This window comes from Amphibalanus amphitrite, unplaced genomic scaffold, assembly GCF_019059575.1.
Source record: "Amphibalanus amphitrite isolate SeventyFive unplaced genomic scaffold, NRLGWU_Aamphi_draft 001746F_arrow, whole genome shotgun sequence".
Taxonomy (NCBI): domain Eukaryota; kingdom Metazoa; phylum Arthropoda; class Thecostraca; order Balanomorpha; family Balanidae; genus Amphibalanus; species Amphibalanus amphitrite.
The window spans coordinates 44100-67057 of record NW_024883239.1 but is presented as its reverse complement, the minus strand read 5'-3'; the positions used below and the strand labels follow the sequence as shown (position 1 = coordinate 67057).

General features: G+C 45.9%; 1 protein-coding gene across 6 annotated transcripts in view; it reads left to right on the top strand.

The window, feature by feature from the left end:
* Positions 1 to 22958, top strand: part of LOC122374952 (zinc finger protein 271-like) — a 62327-nt gene that overhangs the window by 10311 nt on the left and 29058 nt on the right. For all 6 annotated transcript variants that reach the window (XM_043354044.1, XM_043354047.1, XM_043354046.1 and 3 more), the window contains exons 2-9: positions 3360 to 3484; positions 7477 to 7664; positions 7907 to 7980; positions 14225 to 14308; positions 14907 to 14983; positions 16649 to 16742; positions 19119 to 19225; positions 19990 to 20132. In XM_043354044.1, coding sequence (XP_043209979.1) covers positions 3389 to 3484; positions 7477 to 7664; positions 7907 to 7980; positions 14225 to 14308; positions 14907 to 14983; positions 16649 to 16742; positions 19119 to 19225; positions 19990 to 20132 — 863 coding nt within the window. In that variant the 5' untranslated portion in view covers positions 3360 to 3388. The remainder of the gene's footprint in view (positions 1 to 3359; positions 3485 to 7476; positions 7665 to 7906; positions 7981 to 14224; positions 14309 to 14906; positions 14984 to 16648; positions 16743 to 19118; positions 19226 to 19989; positions 20133 to 22958) is intronic.

Genomic DNA, 22958 nt, shown 5'->3' with positions numbered 1-22958 from the left:
AATCACTTCGGTCACTTTTTTGGTCAGGTCAAAGGTCAGGTCACCAGAGGTCATTGAAGGCAAAATTTCGCCGATTTTCAGGTCGAATGTCGACAATTTCCAGGAAGCCAGCGCATAACTCGGGAACCAATAGAGCTAAAGCGCCGCGGAAAAGCGCATTCGATAGCCATATTAACGCCCTTTCTGAAAAATTCTCTCAGATTTGACCTAACGTCAACGGTTTTGCCTGCAGGGGACAAAAACTGCAAAAATAGCCGATTTTTTTCGGAAACAGTTTTTCTCCAATAATTTTTGACACAAGCCTTGTACGAGCTTCCTTTTACCGGCATCGTGTTCCTCTCGTCAAGACGCATCGAATGAACTATAACTTGACCTTGAAAGGTCAACTTTAAAATTTGACCTCAGGTCAAGGTCATGACCTGACCGGAAAAGGTCATGTTGCATATCAGTCGATCCGTATCGTCGAGGTGAACACATCTAAGGCGTTTTCACCGCTCTAGCATGCCTCTATCAAAAGTTATTTGCGAAAAACTGTTAGACACCATTTGTGACCTGAGATGACTTCAGGGGCATAAATAGGGGTCACGGACACCATTTTCATGTTCAGTGTGTTTAAACCACTTGTAATTCAGTGTTTGGGAGTGTTTAATAATGTCTTTCGTCCAAAAGAGGCGCATTTCAATTTTCTCCCATTGACTTGTAATGGGGAGGTCGCAAAATTGACCTGACCTTAGTAGGTCACCGATATCAAAATTCTGAGTATATACATTTTATAGATACTGTTACCCTTATCAATCGCTGAATATTTCAAAGCGATCGGTCACTCGGTGTAGCAATGGCAGACATTGAAACTTTTTATGATGTGAGGTCACTTCAAGTGACCTGGTGACCTGACCTTTAATGACCTTGGTCTGAAATTTTCACAACATGTGTAGAATTGATGTATGATAAGGTGTACCAAAAACGGCGGCGCTCCGCTTTGCTGTTTTTGAGATATTCGCGAAAAACCACAAGGGGGGGTGTTCAAACACCCCCCCCCCCTCCCCCAGCAGGGCGCGGGTTAATAGGAGATACAGGGAGTGCAACGATAACCGATTGGTAAGACTCATTCTGGTATCGTTGAGATTGAGATAATTGTGTTATGTGTGATTGACGAGGTAATGGGTTGCTTTCAAGGTGAAGTAAAATAACAGGTCTTTTGATAAAATGGGCTCATGTTTTGAGCAAAAGCTAAGCACACAGTGACAACAGCACAGACGTGCTTCAATGAAAGAGAATCGGGGTTTGCCTCGAGTCCAACAACGATTGGTGTTTGCCTTGTCGATCGTCGTCCGCCATGTGCGGACAGGAGCGGGTACTGAAATATAAAAAAGAAACCAGCCCACAGATGTTATCTTTTTAGGACAAATAGTACTAACTCAGTAAAGCTTATCAATATTCACATCAGATTTCGAAACGGGAAACAGCGAAACGATCTTAGGTAGGTACTGTGACGCTAAACAAACAATTGCCTGCTTTTCTCCCCCTGAGAATATCTCAAAGCCACAAAGCTGTATGATGATTCAGTTGATGCTCAAGAAGCGTTCCTGAAAATGTGAATCACCTGGGTGCCTCCGGTTACCCGCCGAAATTGAATGAACTGTGCCTAATTTGGTTGTTGTTACTGTTGCTAAATAGCGTGCGCAACCTCTACACCTGTGCTGGCGCAGCCGATTCTACTTGCGCTATCGTCGAAAATGGAGCGTTTTGCCGCTGTGCCGAAATTGAATGCTTTACCGCCGACTCCCTGACCTGCGCCGAGATATTATGTGATTCTTGTACATAATATTGCGGTATGTGTAGTGTGTACACACATTTCGTTAATTCTAAAATTGACGATTACGCACCGAATTAAACCCGGCACCGCCTGGGCTATTTCCGTACCCACGACAGCCTGGGGGGGGGGGGGGGGGGGTCGGATCCGACCCCCCCCCCCCCCCCTGTTATCTCGAGAACCAATGGTCGTATCGAGCCCCGCGAGGCGGCGTTCGAAAGGTCTCTACGAGACCTTCCCAAAGCACTCTTAAGATTTTAAGATTGAGGTCAACTTTCGGGTCAAGGTCAGGTCAAAGGTCAAATTCAGGGGTTTTGCATGAATCGGCTTACGGACAGCGGAATCGATAGCTGCTGCTCGAAACTCACCAAAAATGACCTCAAAGGCCTAGTGAAGGTACCATGTGCGTATAGGGGTCATACTAGGTACAGGTCAAGGTCAGGTCAGGTCACGAAAGGTCACGGTTTTCACTTTCTGCTACATGGGCGTGCGGCACATGTTTTATGACTTATTTTTCACGTCGAATCCGATGGTAATGGTTATATGTGACCCCAAGTCACTGTGCTGGTGATAAGTGTGCATTGAAAGCATAAAAAATCGTTTATACTATACATAACTAAACGAGGGCTAAGAAAAAAAGGTCAATTTTTCAACTTTTTATTTTTGACATAAAAATGCACTCTTCTAGACGAGCTTTGTCCCAGGAATCTAGTGGTGCCATTTGTTTTCACATGCGATGTTCAGAAGTGCCTCTAATTCACGAAAATGCTTATGACGTCACCATGCCCTATGCATGTTGGAGCTATTTTTTACAATTTGGGGGTCAAAAATCAAGATAGAAAGTTGAAATTTGGGGCATCGAATGTTCTAATAGAGCTCTACAACATATATTCCGGTTTTTTGGAAATTCCAAAAATTTTGGATTTTATTAGCTGTTTTCCAAAAATATAGTTTTTTTGAATTTTTAGGGGTGAAAAACGCATTTTATGGAAAATCCGAGATAGCCATTTTAAAGAACTCGCTGAGCTGCGTCTTTTGATGTCCTGAATTTGCAATTTGCTTCAAACCCTGATTTTTGGCGATTTTTTAAACATTTACCACTTTTTGACTAAAAACGCCATGTAGTTACATCACTAAAATCGATATATCTCAAAAATTTTTGGAAATTTTTTCTTACAAATTGCACAGGAGACGTCAAATTGATGGGGGAGAAGGTATGCCAAGTTTCAAGTAGATAGCGAAAGTGGTTCATGAGTTATTCAAGAAAAACGGAGGGGGGGGGGTCGGATCCGACCCCCCCCCAGGCGGTCGCGGGTTAACTGACAAAAAGTGTAGTGTTAGATGTGCAGTTCATTTGTATGAAGTAATTGTTGAGTGATGACCTTCAACCTTGTATATCATATCTCAACAGACTGTGAAGTGAGAACCATAGTCACTGATGCGGGCTGGTCAGTGGTCAAGTACCACCTAGGCAAGCCACTTATGCAGTTGAAGCAGTCTTTGGGAGGATCTGAAAACATGGAATTGACTCTGTGTTCTGTAACAGTGCTCGAGGCCTCGAGGTGCTGGAGGCCAATGCAGAGCAACTACGCTGTCAGGGACAGCATGTCGGAGAGCAATTCTCTGCTGATAATGAAGAAAGAGATTAAGGTGGAGCCTCCCTCGCCAAGGGTAAGTGAGCACCTATATACAGGGTGTTCCGAAAATACAGCCTCCCTCTCCCCCCCCCCCCCCCAACTAAGATCGACTGTATCTTTGCAACTGTGCATCCTACAGCTTTGGAACACCGCTAATTAGAAAATGCAATCAAATTGTATTCAGCTAGGCCGTAATTCCGTTATATATCATGCACAACACGCCCAGCCTTGTGGAAAGCACAATATTGCACAATTCAATACCAAATTTTTGTTGAAACTTGGGTGAAACATGTAGCGGTATCGGCCATCGGCAAGGTATCGGATATGGTGGAAATTTCTTCACATCTGACGGTTATTTCAGTTCATGTGCGTTTATTCATTCTTCGCACCGCCGTCGCCGTGTTTCACGGCCTCGCAACACATTTTGTTATGGTCGTTCTCGGTGTAACGACCATAACAATACGTATTCATTCAGAGCCACACTAGGGTAGCCTGTTAGAATCGAAATTGACCATTCTTTCCAACAAGCGGTCTCTCATTATCGTAGGACATACGATGTTGGAGATATACCTAAACAATTTGACCTAGTACGGAGGCACACTTTAACACCCTGTGTATGGTGTCTGCCTGTCTACTTCCTATTGCCTGCTTACGTTCATTATCTCAGGGTACCTTTTTTTTGCATGTCTTATGATGCTTTTGGTGTGAGAGGACAGAGGTAATAATCAGGGGTGCGGAGCCGGAGCCGCCGGAGCCGGAGCCGATTTTTTTTCTCCGAAGCCGGAGCTGTCTGAAATTTCCACGGCTCTGCATCCCTGCGCATAAAATCCGGTTTAGACACACTGAACATGAAAATGGTGTCTGTGACCCCTGTTTATGCCCCTGAGGTCATCTTAGGTCACGAATGGATCTAACAGTTTTTCGCAAATAACTTTTGATAGAGACATGCTAGAGCGATCAAAACGCTTTAGATGTGTTCAGCTCGACGATACGGATCGACTGATATGCAACATGACCCTTTCCGGTCAGGTCATGACCTTGACCTGAGGTCGAATTTTCAAGTTGACCTTTCAAGGTCAAGTTATAGTTCATTCGATGCGTCTTGACGAGAGGAACACGATGCCGGTAAAAGTAAGCTCGTACAAGGCTTGGGTCAGAAGTTATTGCAGAAAAACTGTTTCCGAAAAATCGGCTATTTTTGCAGTTTTTGCCCCCTGCAGGCAAAACCGTTGATGTTAGGTCAAATCTGAGAGAATTACTCAAAAAGGGCGTTAATAGGGCTATCGAATGCGCTTTTCCGCGGCGCTGTAGCTCTATTGGTTCCCGAGTTATGCGTTGGCTTCTTGGAAATTGTCGACATTTGACCTGGATTTCGGCGAAATTTTGCCTTCAATGACCTCTGGTGACCTGACCTTTGGCCTGACCAAAAAATTGACCGAAGTGATTTCCTCATTATTTTGACGCTCTTTCGAACGCCGCCTTCCGCGTATCGCTACGTGGTCCAGGGGCCGAGTTAGAAGGGGTGTGTGTTCAAACACCCCCCCCTCCCCCCCAGCAGGGCGTGGAAATCCAGGACCCCCAGCCGGGCGCGGGTTAACACGCGCACCGACGGGGGGGGGAGCGGATATCCGCCCCCCCCCCCTGAGGTTTTTCGCGAATAGCAGGAAAACCGGCGGCGCTACGAACTTTGGTACGACTATTCTCTCATCAATTTTACACATGGTGTGCAAGTTTGAACCTCCTAACTTTTAAGGTCAGGTCACCAGGTCACTTTGAATGACCCAACCTCAAGTCACTTATTTTTGCAACTTTGTCACCGTGCCAGAGCTACAGTAGATGTCGGAGGCCTTTGAAAGTCGCAGGATGTTATAAGGTCATTAGTAGCTACAATTTGTTTATCTCGGAATTAAGATATCGGTGACCTAAAGTCAGGTCAATTTCTCGACCTCCCCATTATAAGTCAATGGGGAAAATCAACTCCCTGTTTTTACCACTAAAACGGGTCGGAATGGCCCCATATACCATACATTACTTCATATACGATCAGCCTTCACTACCTTGAGGTCTGTTTTGCTGTTGGGCAGCTGTAAGGTCATGTGACGTCATCAAAGGTCACCAAAGTTTTTTTTTGCCAATAACTCCGTACAGGAACAAGATACAGCCGCGCGGATGGTCTCATTGTGTTCAGCTCGTCAAGACGCATCGAATGATATACATGATGACCTGAGGTCAACCTTTGACCTTGACCTTTCGAGGTCAACTTATATATCATTCGATGCTGATTGACGAGGTCACGAGAGGATCACGATGATGCCCTTAGTTTGTTCCTATCTTGACTAATTCGAAAGTTATTCGAGAAAAACTCCATGTCTAGCTCCGCCATTTTGACTTTTTTGACCCCTGTGACGTCATCTTTGACCTGACCTGAAAATGACCTTAGTAAAATTGTAGACCTTGTCCGTGCGTATCCGATGCCGTTTACCGCTTGTCCCTATCTTGCTTCGTTCTCGAAATTCAAGGGGGAGGCGGTCATCCGCCCCCCCCCCCCGTCGGTACTAAGTTGGCGCAAACCCCCGTCGGTGCGCGGGTTAACCCGCGCCGGGCCGGTGCTCCGAGACTTCCGTGCCGGGCCGGGGGTGTCTGAACACCCCCCCCCCCCTTCTAACTCGGCTCCTGGGCCACGTAGCGACACGTGGTAAGCGGCAATCGAAAGAACGTCCAAAATAAGGAAGAAAACACTGCGGTCATTTTTGAGTCAGGTCAAAGGTCAGGTCACCAGAGGTCACCAAAGGTAAAATGTTGGCTCTTTCAACATTTTGGAAACTGCCAACGGCTAACTCTTGAACCACTAGAGCTACAGCGCCGCGGAAAAGCGCATTCGATAGCTCTTTTAGCGCTCTTTCGCCAGCATGTCCTCAGATTTGTTCTCAGGTCAACGATTTAGCCTCCAGAGGGCAACAACTCCAAATATAGCCGTTTTTACGATGAAGTGTTTTTTTTTCGGCAATAACTTTTAACTCAAAAGAGCCACGACATTACTTTTGCCAGCATCGTGTTCCTCTCATCGAGACGCTTCGAATGAACTATAATTTTTGAAAGGTCAACTTGAAAATTTGACCTCAGGTCAAGGCCATGACCTGACCGGAAAAGGACATGTTGCATATCAGTCGGTCCGCATTGTCGAGCCGAACACATAAGGCGTTTTCATCGCTCTAGCATGCCTCTATCAGAAGTTATTAGCGAAAAACTGCTATGAAAAATAAATAAACTGTGCTAAAAACTGCTATTTTTATATGTAGATACTATTCATTTTTAGATACTATTCATGCTATTCATACTATTCATACTATTTATTTACTTTTCATTACTATTCATTGCTATTCATTTATAGATACTATTCGTGACCTGAGATGGCCTCGGGGACATAACAAATGGTCACAGGTGCCATTTTCCGGTTCAGTGGGTCAATTTTACCTTTATTCCGATGTTTGAGAGTGTCTAGAATGGCGTTCGTGTAAAAGAGACGTTTTTTAATTTTCTCCCTTTGACTTATAATGGAGAGGCCGCAAAATTGACCTGGCCTTAGGTCACCGATATCAAAATTCTGAGATGTACGTTTTATAGATACTGTTACTCTTATCGATCGCTGAAAGTTTCAAGGCAATCGTTCAGTCGGTGTAGCTATGACGAACATTCTATTTTTTTTTCTTCTAATTTTGGTGACCTGACTTTGAGCGACCTTGGTCTGAAATTTTCACAACATGTGCGGAAAAGATGCACAAACAGGTGTGCCAAAAACGGCGGCGGCCGTTTTGGAGATACCTGCGAAACCCCCCCGACCCGGCGCGGGTTAAAGGTAATGTGAAGGCATGATCAGACCACAGTATTTTAGCAATGACTTTTGACACATGCCTGGGAAAGCGTTGGGAACGCCTTGAATGTGTTTACATTCAGAGAACGGCCAGCTCGCCTCTTTTAGTGGAAGGCACGCTTCTTGTGACTGAAAAAGATATCTGCTCGTTCTAGGCTGAGCGGCCGTCGTCTCCGTCGATGTCGGACGACGATCCGTTGTCGGACCGAGCTGTGCGGTCTCTAGTGAAGGAGGAGAAGGTCAGGTCGCCGTCGCCGTCGCCGCCGGAGGAGGAGAAGGTCAGGTCTCGGTCGCCGTCACCGTCGGAGGACTTCATCGGGTTCACTGAGGTGGACCGTGACAGGTGAGGACTGAGGGGTATGTCTGCCGTCTGGTAAGGCTAAATTTGTTATTTCGTTGCATAATATACCCCAATTAATCAACTATTTTATGTTAACTAAAGTAAGCATGTATCCATGACCGAAGTTATGAACATGCAAATGTTTTTGTTCATTTTTTCCTGTAAATTATCTTTTAAGATATGGTTTGGTGCATACTGCATATTGCATAAGTCACGTCCCTGAAGCCAGCAATTGTATTTTTCAGTGCTCATTTCGCCTCCATTGCAAAAACAACTATGCTGTTGGGGCGCGTGCCGGACTCTCAGGACATAAAACAAAGTAAGTATTGAGATTGAAAGTGTATCGCAAGTTTCGTGTTTGCCTCATAATACAATTAGCCTATTATGTTTGTCTAATTGTATACGTGCGCACGTGCAGGATGACGACCTATTTCGCGAAGGACCGAGCCTATTGCGCTAAAATTTGGTTTGTCATTAGTGACCGTTCAGTAGGGTGGCCCGAACAAGTCGGCTAGGGATACGATTTCGCACTTTTGAAAGTGCGTAAGTGCGCTCACTTTCGCGCCCGCTCGTTAGTCGCCCTCTAAGACGTCTTATTGGTATATAAGAGGTCAGTTTTACCAACATAAAATCGACCACCCGTTTTTTTTTTTTTTTTTTTGCCTAACCCACGACGCAAATGCGATTTCCCCGTTCTAGTACGCACCTGAGGGAGTGGTTGCCGCCCCTTGCGCTGGTGATGATGGTTCAGTGATAGGTGGAGGGTAAAACTGGCTTAAGTCCTAAATCAAGATGGCAAAGCTCGCAAGATTCATTGCCGACGCAAGATATTGGGAATTGGTCATTTTGGTCGTGACGTTAAAATGTTAAATTATTCTTGCTGTTTTCTTCTAAGGTAGATTGGGCAAGAGAGGAAACAATGTGCCTCGCCACCAACTGAGTTAACCCGCGCATGACTGGGGTATTTTCCATAACGCGGCTGACTGCCGGGGGGGGGGGGGGGGGGGCTCTACAGAGCCACCCTCCTATCTCCGAAACTACTGGACCGATCGTCTAAATTTAAAGGTGTCTGATAGTGCTGGAAAAACTTTCCAGTGAAACTTAAATTCATTGACTTCCAGGTCACTGATGACGTCATAGCTCAGGTCAAAGTAAAAAGTATCGCGTATAACTAGGCTATTTTGAAGATATCAGACTAAAACTTCCTAGAGTAGATCATTTGTATGTGTTCTATCATATATCAACGCGTTTTTTCCAAACCCCACATCTGTTCTCCCGCGAATTTCCGGGAAGCACGAAAGATCCCTTTTTAAAAATGTCCAATCATCCGATCCTGATCAAATACGTGTGTTCGCGAGCTTGTTATGGCATTGGTTGATCTGCCAAGACATACAAACTTGAGAAAAATCGAGTGACTGTACCTTTCTTGAAAGTTTCTATCCAACTTGTCGGAAATTCACAGGAGAACAGACGTTTGGTTTGAAAAAAATAATAAAACGCGTCGATATACTCCTTTTTTGGAAAAGTTAAATTTTAGGGAAAGAAATCACGAATATATATATTTTTTTTTAGATTTTGTACGTAAAAGTTTCAAAATTTTCCTCATTTTGTAAATCCGAGATAGCAGTTTCACAGCCCTGAGTATTTTGAGTCCTCTCATGCACAGAAATTGGATCTATCTTAAAAACTGAGCTCTTGAAAACGATTGCCGTAGTTCAATGTTTTGCATCAGAATCGGCCGACATGACGTAACCCTGACGTCATTTCTAGCCGATCTATTGTGGCATTAAATTTTCCTTTAGACACGAGGTGTCAAATTGATGTAGCCGAAGGTACTGCAAGTTTCGTGTTGCTACGTCCAGCGGTTTAGAAGATATTGCAGGAAAAGGAGTGGGACTCTGTGGAGCCCCCCCCCCCCCCCCTAGTCATGCTTGGGTTAAAGGAATATGTTCTCCTTGAAAAAGTTCAGTGGATGATTCCAAAATACTTTAAAATAGATGATAATACCTGAACAGGTGGTTGCATGCCATCAATTGGCCGAATTTTGATGAAAACAACGAAAAACTATAGTCATAAGAATAACGTAATTTACGGTAAAGAGTAAAGACGTCATATACAACACAAAGCCAGATGGTGTGAATGTAGCGAACTACAAGTCGCTACAGGTTATGGTGAACCATGTGCTACAGACAGTTAGGGCGCGCAAGTTTCGATAATTGCGTATGCATTTCGAATGTGTATTGCGCTTAGCTATCTACCTACCCTGTAAAGTGACATTGTTCTATATTAAATAGCTCATAAGATACAAGATAAAGTAATTATACAATTGAATAGCATATGGCGAATTTATTAGGCGAATCGGTTCACCTTAACTTTAAATCTAGTCTTTTCGTGGCAACGTCATATACATCTGGTCATATCTGGTAAAGACCTTGGGGCTTGGCGTTCTGGTAAAGACCACCTAAATTCCTCTCTGGTGTTGTCAAATTATATTTTTGAGACGAATGGCTCCGGATTACGTGGTTTTAGCACATAACGAACAAAACTGCTATCTCAACTCCATTTCCCATGTTAGACATGAACATTAGGGTGTGTCGATAGTCGCAGATTCGCGTTAGACAAAGATATAAATTGGCGCCAGCATGCCAAAACACTAGCCCTGCAGTTGGTTTTGCGTAAAAATGCGATTTGACGAGGCTCGGGCAGGTCGAAGTTACAGCGGAAAAGTCGCAGTCGACGGTGCTGCCACCTACATTGCCAATAACGGGCACTATCATATCGTGATAATTGGGGTAGTTTCAAATGAGAAATGACTTCTATTTTTGTTCAAACTGCTTAAGAAGAAATAAAACTTTTCGGAAACACACATTTTTCCCAAATATCGCGTTCCATTTTTTCCTGTTGAGTTGTTAGGAAAGTGGTAAATTTCAAGGTTGACGGCTAAAAAACGAAACAGGAGGAACAGAGCACGAATCACCAAGACGTGTGCCGCGCCGATGCTGTAGCCTGTAGATAAGGGGTGAGCAACAGAACCAGCATACCTAACGATTTTGATTACTGATAGATATTTTTCTCTAAATGGAAGACCATTAGTAAATCAGGCAAGCCTTCTAATATAGGTATCGACAGGGTTGCGGTAAAAGGTACAATCGATGGCACATTACAATTATTCTGAGTTGGGTAACAACACTCTTCAGATACCTACCATCAACAACCTCACTATCTCCTATATGGGAGCTATATCATCTGATTCCAGCGCCCTGAAAACAAACAGGTTATTACCAAAAATCTCTATATTAGCGCCTACCGACATACGCTGAATGACGCTATCAATACCCGACATTTGTAAAAGGTGATTCGCCACACAGCCCGCCGGCGTCTGAGGGGTTGAATCAGTGAGCCAGATTGCCAGCGACTCACCGCTGAACTACCGGGCATAACAAAACGGACGATGCGACATGACTCAGAGATCATCACAGACGCAACGAAAAATGTAACCGAAGGCCATCTGAGCTGTTGTTGTTGTTGTTGTGTGTTCCCTCCAGCCGCGTCACCGCGGTGTAGCCGTGCGGCTCTGGAGGTCCCTCACGGCGGCCGCCAGGGCCGCCACCTCTCCGTCGTCGCGGACGTCTTCCGGGTTCAGGAAAATCGTTCCGTACATCCGGAGACGCCAGCCCATGAGGGCCGGGCACCGGAAGAAGAAGTGCCGGGGCGTGTGGCCTCCTCCCGGCACACGGTGCACCAGCCCGCCGCACAGTCGGTGTCAGGGCACTGGCGGCAATCATCGGAAGGGTTCCGTCCAATCCGGTGAAGGTATTGGCGGGATCCTGACCAGTGGCCCGCGCGGAGCTGGTGGACGTCGACGGCCGACGATCTGTCCCCCGTCGCGGCCGGCGGCGGCAGCCGGTTCTCCATCAGGGTCCGGTACCAGCCCTCCGGCCAGGCGGCGATGGTGCGGTCGCGGGCCAGTCTGGCGGCCGCGCGGTGGGCGGTAGCGACGTCCACCGGGACCGCCGCCTGGGGGAGCGCGGTCGCCTCCTTGGCGATCTGGTCGGCGCGCTCGTTTTCGTCGACGCCGCAATGGGACGGCACCCACTGTAGGTGGATCCGGCGGGACGGACCGGCCAGGGCCGCTAGTTCGGTCCAGACGGCGGCTCCTAGCAGGGTCTTCTGGCCTCTGGGACGCCGGGCCCTCTCTCAGCGTCGCAAGGGCAGAATGCGAATCCGAGCAGATGGTGATCGGCGCGCTCGGCTGGTGCGGGTGGTCGCGCAGGTGGTTCAGGGCCGCGCGGAGTGTGACCATCTCCGCCCTAAAGCTCGAGCAGAGTTGACCGGCCGGGACGCGTAGCTCGTCGGTCGCACCGTCCGGCCACTCCACAAAGGCTCCTGCTCCTCCGCTGCGAACTCCCGCATCCGCCGACCCATCCGTCCAAACCCAGATGGCTTGCTGGGGGAGGGACGCTAGGTGTCTCTGCGCCGCCTGGTGCAGTTCGTCAGGTGGGGCGTCCCGCCGCAACGCTCCGATGTCCAGGGAGAATGTGACGTGTGGGCAGGCGGCCACCTCCCACGGCGGCGCGCGGGCGGGCAGCAGGGGCTCGATCGGCAGCACGATCCCAGCAGCCCGCCAGGTGTCGTGCCCCACCCCGCCCCATCTGAGCTCGTGCGGAACCCTCGTTCAGATACGTAATATCGCTATCTGCCACCTCGCGGTTCCCTTGTCAAGCCGAACTCATAGGCGGCGGAACGGGGAGGGCACCGCGGCACCGTGCCCCCTTTGATTTTGGCATTTTAACATTAGCCCTATGGGCGTTGCATGGAATGAATGGGACCAAAAGTCGGCAGTGCCCCCCCCCCCCTTAATTGAAGGTATTCCGCCGCTACTGGCCGAACTGATGACACGCAATGGCCAGTCAGTCACAGCTCAGCTTCCTGCGGAACACAGGAAGACACATTCAGTGAGAGTCGGTGGTCATTGATTGTGTCAATATTATTGACATGGTGACTAAAGAACGGTTATATTGCGCCAATACTGTTGCCAGTAGCAGCACCACCAATCTTTTGAACTAAAACCACTTGACATCGGTAAAAAGAAACCCTCTAGCTTTTTTTCAAGCAATCCGTGAAATAGAGGGGATTAGAAAAACCGAAAACCCAAATATTAGCACTAGATAACATAGATCTTAAATTTTGGCCAACATTTTTAAAGCATAGGTACATCAGAGGAGCTGTTGGCGGCTTACCGTCGCGTCTGTGATGATCTCTGAGTCATGTCGCATCGTCCGTTTTGTTACGCCCGGTAGTTCAGCGGTGAGTCGCTGGCAATCTGGCTCACTGATTCAACCCCTCCGACGCCGGCGGGCTGTGTGGCGAATCACCTTTTACAAATGTTGGGTATTGATAGCGTCATTCAGCATATGTCGGTAGGCGCTAATACAGAGATTTTTGATGATAACCTGTTTGTTTTCAGGGCGCTGGATTCAGATGAAATAGCTCCCATATAGGAGATAGTGAGGTTGTTGATGGTAGGTATCTGAAGAGTGTTGTTTCCCAACTCAGAATAATTGTAATGTGCCATCGATTGTACCTTTAGCCGCAACCCTGTCGATACCTATATTAGAAGGCTTGCCTGAGTTACTAATAGTCTTTCATTTAGAGAAAAATATCTATCACTAATCAAAATCGTTAGGTATGCTGGTTCTGTTGCTCACCCCTTATCTACAGGCTACAGCATCGGCGCGGCGCACGTCTTGGTGATTCCTGCTCTGTTCCTCCTGTTTCGTTTTTTAGCCGTCAACCTTGAAATTTACCACTTTCCTAACAACTCAACAGGAAAAAATGGAACGCGATATTTGGGAAAAATGTATGTTTCCGAATTGTTTTATTTCTTCTTAAGCAGTTTGAACAAAAATAGAAGTCATTTCTCATTTGAAACTACCCCAATTATAACGATATGATAGTGCCCGTTATTGGCAATGTAGGTGGCAGCACCGTCGACTGCGACTTTTTCGCTGTAACTTCGACCTGCCCGAGCCTCGTCAAATCGCATTTTTACGCAAAACCAACTGCAGGGCTAGTGTTTTGGCATGCTCCCGCCAATTTATATCTTTGTCTAACGCGAATCTGTGAGAAAAACCCCTCTGTCGACACACCCTAATGAACATGTCCCTTTAATCACTTGTTGTCTCCTGACTGACCTCCGCGCGCCAGGCGCTCGGATTTGATCCGCATGGCCATAGACCTCTGTGAACCATTTACAGAGACATGCAGAGGTCTATGGTCTGGCATAAGATCGCTGCTGCCGCGTAGGTCGGTCGGAGTCGTCTGTGCTTAGCGTGTCCTCAAACCGGACACACTTAGACGACTTGTGCTGACCTGGCTCAGGACCTCCAGAGTAAATGCCTTTGAGTGTAACATATTCTTTGTTTATTTTTTAGCATCACCTATAACTTATATAATTTACACTTACAGCTCGTAACAGTGTGTCGCAACATGAACAGGTGACGGGTGAATGTTACTTTCGTGGTTTACTCACCTTTTTAAGTGCATATCAATTCTTTCCACAGTATTTTCCGAAGGAGGTTTTGGCAGAGGTCAGAGCCTCGCTATAAACTACCGACAAGTGGACGGTCTTGATGATGATAACATATGTAAGTATCATTTCGCATCCAATAGGATATGTTTTATTCTTGCACCTTCGATATAATAATCGCTTGTTCGTGTTACAGTCATTCTGTTATCGACGTTACTTCAGAAAAAGACATTATAGCGTCGCAGTAACCTATTTAAAGTTTCTTCGAGTTCTCAAATTGCCGCCTGTTTTGGCATTGCCAGGCATTTTGAAAGTGTTAAAACGGCAATAGTTTCGCCGGTAAGGACTTACATTTTGACTATTTACTCTCCCTCCAAAAAGAAATAATTAATCGATGCTCGTTCTGTCAAGTTTTGCTTTTCTTTATTCCTAATGGTCCTTTCCTCAAGATTATTTTCACGCCTAGAGATTCTTAAGCCTCTAGGTTAATTCATTGAGTTTCCTACCACCTTCTCAAAGGTAAACTGGGTCAAATCGGCATAAGAGCGGCAGTGCTCCCCGAACGACGTTTGGCAACCCTACCGGGGAAAACGGAGTCATTTTTTATGTAGACGTGTCACAGTTTCAATTCACCAGATCCATAGAAGTGATGCAATTAAAACATACACGACCAGTTGTAGATGTTTATGAAGAACCGTTGTTTTGTCTTCCGACAGTTTGTGAAGTGTGCTGCCGTGAGTGGGAAGGAGACTGTCCGGTCCATGGACCGCTGAAGGTCATACCAGATACCAAGGTAAGGGTCAGTCAACTTATTTTTTTTTTGCATTTTTGCGTGTGTTAACCCTTGCCCGTATAAGGAGAACGGGGGGTGGAGGCGAACGGACCTCCCCCTCGGTTTTTCGCGAATAACTGGCGTAAAAAGAGGCCGATTGCGACAAAACTTTCAGTACCCTCGAGATGATCAATTTTACACCTACTCTGAAAATTTCATGACCCCCGGACCCAAATGACTTTGACCTGTGACCTATTTCTCAAGACCATGTTTGGCTGGAATCGCGATTCGGCGTATGTCGGCTCGCATTAGCCGCGCGTTTGTAGTGTTTTCGGGGTTACAAGCGTTCAAACATGTGATATGAATGATGTTGGTCCCATGCATTAGGGTGGGTGTCAAGGTCACCTGAAGGTCAGGTCCGGTCATTGACCTTAGGTGACCTTGGCTCACTTTTTCGAGTTTTACATGTTTCTAGGCTAGTGTTTGAAGCTAAATTCGAATTAAGCAACCATCTGAACATGTCCGAAGTAGTTGGTGTACCTTCGTAACATGTTACGAAGCTGTCAGAGGTGGTTGACACTACCACGAATACGCGGCAGGACCCCTACTAGTTGACATGACCTGACCCGACCTGGCCTAAATGCACCAAGACGTCATCTTTGATCAAAACTTACATGATATTCGTGATCAGCACCCCGAAAAACCACTACAGCCCACTTAACGACGTTCTAACAGGTTCCGATTTTCCGTACTTTTGGGTCATTGACCTGACCATGAAGGTCAACCAATGACCTAGAACCTTAAAATCGGGTATCATTGGCTTCCTCTCGTCACGGGCAGCACGCTCGTTTTTTTTCTCGCGAAGCTCCAGCTCGATAAGGGGCGAAACGGCGGGGGGGTAGGTACAACGGACCCCCATCCCACTTATACTTTGACGGCTGGCAAAACACCAATACGGGCGAGGGTTAAGCATGTTGGAAAAGAGATGCCGCGCATTGCGATTATCACATTACATTTTTACCGACATGTTATTAGTTTTAGTGCTTCATGAAAGCAGCAGTTCGTCTTCAGTATTTTGTCAGCGAATGTCTTACTGGGGCCGGTTAGGTAACGGCCCTAGTAACTGTAGTTTATTTGGTATGATTTATGTGTTACTCTTGAGTATATAAATGGTAGTGTACTATATAGGTATATGGAGCGGAGAATTTTAGAGCCTTCGTGCTTTTTTTCTTATATTATATCTTTCGCCAATCGGCCACGCGTGCCGGTTTCCACGAGCGATTGTTCTCTCCATCTTTTCCTGATTTGAGACTGCTGTGAGATAGGCGCCAAGGCGCCCAGGGGAGGCATTCTTTCTTTGGCTAGGGACTTAAAAGCCCCCAAAAGCCCCTCCCCTAGATCCGCCCCTGCGGTGGATCCATCAAGCCCGACTGAGGAAGGGCTGCTTAATTCGAGAGCCACGGGACCAATTGACCTGGGGATGGATGAGGATATCAGATGGTACAGTCATGGTACAGTGATATCAAATTTAGCAGCCCATCCTGAGTCAGGCTTGATGGATCCACAGCACCGATACGCGGTACCTACTTTCAACTTGAAAGTATCGCGCATCGCTGTCTTTCAAGACATCGGCGCAGTCTTGAAAGTTCCATGACTGACTAAACAGTGAACACTCTTCTATTCCAGGCACGACCGGGTATTGGTGATCCTGAAAGGGACCTCAAGACTATACCTCAATCTCTCAGCTCGGGTTTGTCAAGAATTCCCGGATCTAACACCGGTAAACTATGTTGACATAAACCAGTAAAACGCCTTTTGGGCGAAGAACGAGCGAGCGAGATAGTGAGCCCTGCACGTGCGGAAGGGCGAGAGGGTGCTTCCAACGGGCTTGTGCAAAGCACCCTTCTAACCGGTCGCTAGCGGTGTGCCAAATTTGAACGCAATCGGCCCAGCCGTTCCTGAGATCTGGAAGCGGCATTCTGCACGTGCGCACGTGCAAACGGGGTCCAAAATGACTTTTGCACGGCACCCTACTAACCGCTCTCCACGGTCACTGCTCCATGCCACGACGGTCACTGAGATGTATCAAAAGTAGTCAATTACGGGGTAGAAGGGATGGGGCTACCCAACAAAAAAGACCGCAGGCCAATCGGTCTTGCGGTTGCTGAGATATAAGCCTCTCAAAAGCGTTACAGGCCGGGCCGGGCCGCGCCGCTCATACTGAGATTTTCCCGTTATATTGAAAAGACTCACTTCACTCGCTGCGCTCGCTCGCTCGTAACAACCAGCTTTTGAGTATCTGGTGTTGCATCAAATCACAATGTAGCTTGGATAAATATTTTAACTAATTAACATTTAATTCATATTTTCCATGCCTTATCTGACAATTCTCGGGCGAAGTAATATTTGAAATGACTATTTTACATGTACGTAATGCCAATTCATGGTATTCTTATTGGCTTGTATATGTTGCAGGCACTTTAGAAAATAAGTCATTTTGTAAAATGCCTAGGCATTTTGCAAAATGCCTGATTTTCCAGGCTCTTTGCAAAAAACCTAGGCATTTTACAAAATGACTGACTCTCCAGTCATTTTGCAAAATGCCTAGGCATTTTACAAAATACCTAGCCATTTTACAAAATACCTAGCCATTTTACAAAATGACTGAGCAGCGTGTTGTATATACGAGTACCTAATTATATACGTTTTGGTAGCGTGTAGGTGGACTGAGGAGTCCAGCAATATGACCAGAGGAGTCCAGCAGTGGGAAGTCCATACCTACCTCTCTCTATTTTGAGAAGTGCAGGCCCGCGACATTTCCAACCCCCACGTCAGCGACGCTGCTGGATTTAAAATGATCAATCTGGAGCGTCAACAAACGACTGGCCCTATGCCGGCCTGTATCTGTAAAACCATTAGAGGTCGCGAGGATTCGATCCCACACACTTAGGCGTTAGTGTCTTCTGAAACCAACGCTCTCGTCCTACGCCAAGCGACCTGATGATTCTCCCGATGTGGAGCTTGATATCTTTAACTGGGACCACTCAAAGCTGTACTCAAAGCTGTCAAACATAGACACAATCAAACAAAGACTACACCCATTCGTTTACATGTAATTGTACAGCAACCGGGCCTGCCTATTGACTAGGGCCGGTCTCCGGCTAGTTTTGTTAGGTCTAGTTTCAGGCAGAACATGAACGGCGTTGATGTACTTGGGAGTTTTACAGCGTTAACTAAACAATGCTTTATGCTACAGCCGAGTCTGCAACTCAACCTGGTCGTTACTCAGCATTGTCGTCATCCGATCAGCTACAGGCTGAACACGTACCTATAGGGTATGGAAGACGTCCAAAAACTGTTGGCCATAGTATCTGCATAGTGGGATGTACGTTCCATGCTGGTCAGGCATTTTGCAAAATGCCTATAGTCTGTTCCATATCAAGCTTGCAGTTGGAGTTTCTTCGGCAGATCGCTCCTCCGCTCAAGAATTTGCGTCTTAAAATGTAAGAGCTGTATATACAGAAATCACGCACTGTTTTCAGCAGGGCACTTCGGCTGTAAACTTGAAACGGAACAGAGTATAGTCATTTTGTAAAATGGCTAGCCATTTTGAAAAAAGCCTGGTTGTGTTCAGTCATTTTTCAAACAGCCGTGTTTTTGTAAAATGCCTAGGCATTTTACAAAATGACTGATTTTCTAAAGTGGCTGCAACACACACACATGTATATATATATATATATATATATATATATATATATATATATATATATATATATATATATATATATATATATATATATATATATATATATATATATATATATATATATATATATATATATATATATATATATATATATATATATATATATATATATATATATATATATATATATATATATATATATATATATATATATATATATATATATATATATATATATATATATATATATATATATATATATATATATATATATATATATATATATATATATATATATATATATATATATATATATATATATATATATATATATATATATATATATATATATATATATATATATATATATATATATATATATATATATATATATATAGGCTATATTCTTATTATCATCGACGTCTAAGAAGTGCATTCATCTAATTTCAGGAGTATGGACTGAAAGGGACGTTCCGGCTCGAGTACGATTCGGTCCCTACGATGGCACGATCACCACCGGCCAGCGTCAGGCCAAAACCACGGGATACAGTTGGGAGGTCAGTTTTGGTATGGATGGTGGACAACGCGAAGCAGAGGGCGGTCTCAGCAGTACATCGGAAAATGAAAAGCGATAATGTGAACACATCTATTGCACAAACTGGTTTCGATATTACTTCATCAGTGTGCAACTATATAAATAAAACACAAAATACAAAACGGAGACGAAATAGGTACAGCAGAACAAATTATTTTCAAATACTTTCATATGACCTCATCCTGTTTGTGTGTAAATTCCAAAGCTGGTGACATACGATTGGGAAAAAGTTTAGCCGTTCTTTTGGTGCGGAAGCGTCTTGGGATCTCAATCACATGAGGTCATATGAAAGTATTTGAAAATAATTTGTTCTGCTCATTGACCAATAATAATAAGATAAGTACTACTTATTATAGGCCAATGGTTCTGCTGTACCTATTTCATCTCCGTTTTGTATTTTGTGTTTTATTTATATAGTTGCACACTGATGAAGTAATATCGAAACCGGTTTGTGCAATATATGTGTTCACATTATCGCTTTTCACAAACGTCAAACTGTCATACCACATATCGGAAAATATTGGTACCCCGGCCCGGCTATATAGCGCTATAGTGCTAAAGAAGCGCTTTGTGGGCGCTTGTTTTCCGGAACTCTGCCGATATAATGCGGTATTCACTGGAAGTTAACTTAAAAATCCCCCCATCTGCCGTTATTATCTTGGCGAGGTCATGTGTTGTGTATTTACATTTATTTTTCTATTCTCATTGCGGCGCCGTGTTTCACAGATCATGAAAGGTACCAGCGTGCATCACTCAGTCAACGCCGAGGACTCCAGCTGCAGCAACTGGCTGAGAAGAGTCAACTGTGCCCGCTCTGAGGAAGAACAAAATCTAACTGCCTTCCAGCACAAGGGTCTCGTTTACTTTAGGTATGTTATAGTCCATCGTAAAAGGAGCGATTTGTATTTCTTAACCCGCGCCCCGTAGGGCTATCGGCGGACCCTACTACCCGTAGGGTGGGGGCCGTTTCGCCCCCCCCCCCCGTAATATCTCGGAAAGTTACCGGCCGATCCTCAAAATTCAAACGGTGTTCGATAGCCCTACCGGGGAACTACCTTGTGACCCGCTTTCATTGACCTCGGTCAAACTGATGACGTCACAGGTCAGGTCAAAGGTCGCATTTTCACCGTTTACAAGTACTCCAACAAATGTGTTGTAAAATCGAGTAAAAGGAATGTTAACCGAAAATCATCGATGGGGACTTGTTCGTGAAACACATATTTTGCCATTTCAAGTCACTGATACCAGGTCAGGTCACAGAGGTCAGGTCATTGAGGGTCACAATATGAAAGTGTCGTGTGACACATGTTTAATGGTCCATTTTACATTATAAATGCGATTATGTGGCTCAGGCGACCTTTGGGGCCAGTTTAGGTTATGTTCTGGTGAAGGTCGAGTCAAGGTCAGGTCAAATTAGTTCAAAGTTCAAAGTTGATATTTTTGCATAAAATGGGTATCGATTCGATGCAGCTCGTCACGGGAAGTGTGACGGTCCTTGTTTTGCGCTACGTGGTCTAGAATTGAAAAAAATGAGTTTGAAAATTTGACGTCAATTTTGAACAGTTATTTCGCTATAACATGGAAATCATTTTCCACTCTCACCTCCAGTTTTCAAGCCCAATTTTCCACTCCCAAGTCCACCGAGAAGGAGTAATTGCGTGACTGGTTGTTTGCATCTGTCACAATTGTAGATAGATTCATGTTTTTGATCATTTCCCACTCTTTTTGGGCGTTACCTGACCGACAATTTTTCACTCTCATCCTTATTTTGGTCAGCAATTTCCCCCTCTGACACCCAAGCAAAAACCAGTATAACGCCTTGAGGGGCGACTAACGGAGCGAGCGAGAGGGTGGGCCTTGCACGTGCGAAATTGCAAGGGGTACCTCCAAGTTACTGACTTGTTCACGGCACCCTACTAACCGGTCTCTAGCGATGTGCCAAATTTGAGCACAATCGGCCCAACCGTTCTCGAGATCTGGAAGCGGCACCCTGCACGTGCGCACGTGCAAAATGGGTCCCAACTGACTTGTGCACGGCACCCTACTAACCGGTCCCTAACTGTGTACCAAATTTGAGCGCAATCGGTCGAGCCGTTCTCGAGATCTGGAAACGACCCCTGCACGTGCGCGCGTGCAGCAGCACCCCAACTCTGGCACATGGGTATGCATTGCCTAGTGGGTGCCTACCTACATGCCAACTTTCAGCGCAATCGGCCCAGTAGTTACCGAGATATTGCAACAATTACAAAAGTGATACCTCTTCGTTTTGCACGTGGCACGTGCATAAGGGGTCACCCACATGCATCGGGAATAGTGCAATACTTGGTAGAAGGAATGAAGCTACCCTAAGAAATTACCGCATGTAAATCGGTCCAGTGGTTGCTGAGATATAAGCCTCGCAAAAGCGTGACCACGGCCGGCAGCCGCTCATACTCAGAAATTTCCGTTAATCTAAGAAAAGACTACGCTCGCTTCGCTCGCTCCATAACCAGTATAACGCCTTTTGGGGCGACTAACGGAGCGAGCGAGAGGGTGGGCCTTGCACGTGCGAAATTGCGAGGGGGTACCTCCAACTGACTTGTGCACGGCACCCTACTAACTGGTCTCTAGCGACGTGCCAAATTTGGGCACAATCGGCCCAGCCGTTCTCGAGATCTGGAAGCGGCACCCTGCACGTGCGCACGTGCAAAATGGGTCCCAACTAACTTGTGCACGGCACCCTACTAACCGGTCCCTAACTGTGTACTAAATTTGAGCGCAATCGGTCGAGCCGTTCTCGAGATCTGGAAACGACCCCTGCACGTGCGCACGTGCAGCAGCACCCCAACTCTGGCACATGTATATGCAGTGCCTAGTGGGTGCCTACCTACATGCCAACTTTCAGCGCAATCGGCCAAGTAGTTACCGAGATATTGCAACAATTACAAAACTGACACCTCTTCGTTTTGCACGTGGCACGTGCATAAGGGGTCACCCACATGCATCGGGAATAGTCCAATACTTGGTAGAAGGAATGAAGCTACCCTACAAAAATTACCGCGTGTAAATCGGTCAAGTGGTTGCTGAGATATAAGCCTCGCAAAAGCGTGACCACGGCCGGCCGGCCGCTCATACTCGGAAATTTCCGTTAATCTAAGGAAAGACTACGCTCGCTTCGCTCACTCCGTAATAAGATTTTGGGACACTAACTTGGCAATAAAAGAGGTATTGATCTCAAATTTAGTGTGTGGATAGAAAACGATAGTGACTATCGTATAAATTTTGTTTTTTTTTCCGAAAAACTTGCGAATTTTTGGTTATTATACCAGTATAACGCCTTTTGGGGCGACTAACGGAGCGAGCGAGAGGGTGGGCCTTGCACGTGCGAAATTGCGAGGGGGTACCTCCAACTGACTTGTGCACGGCACCCTACTAACCGGTCTCTAGCGATGTGCCAAATTTGGGCACAATCGGCCCAGCCGTTATCGAGATCTGGAAGCGGCACCCTGCACGTGCGCACGTGCAAAATGGGTCCCAACTGACTTGTGCACGGCACCCTACTAACCGGTCCCTAACTGTGTACCAAATTTGAGCGCAATCGGTCGAGCCGTTCTCGAGATCTGGAAACGACCCCTGCACGTGCGCACGTGCAGCAGCACCCCAACTCTGGCACATGGATATGCAGTGCCTAGTGGGTGCCTACCTACATGCCAACT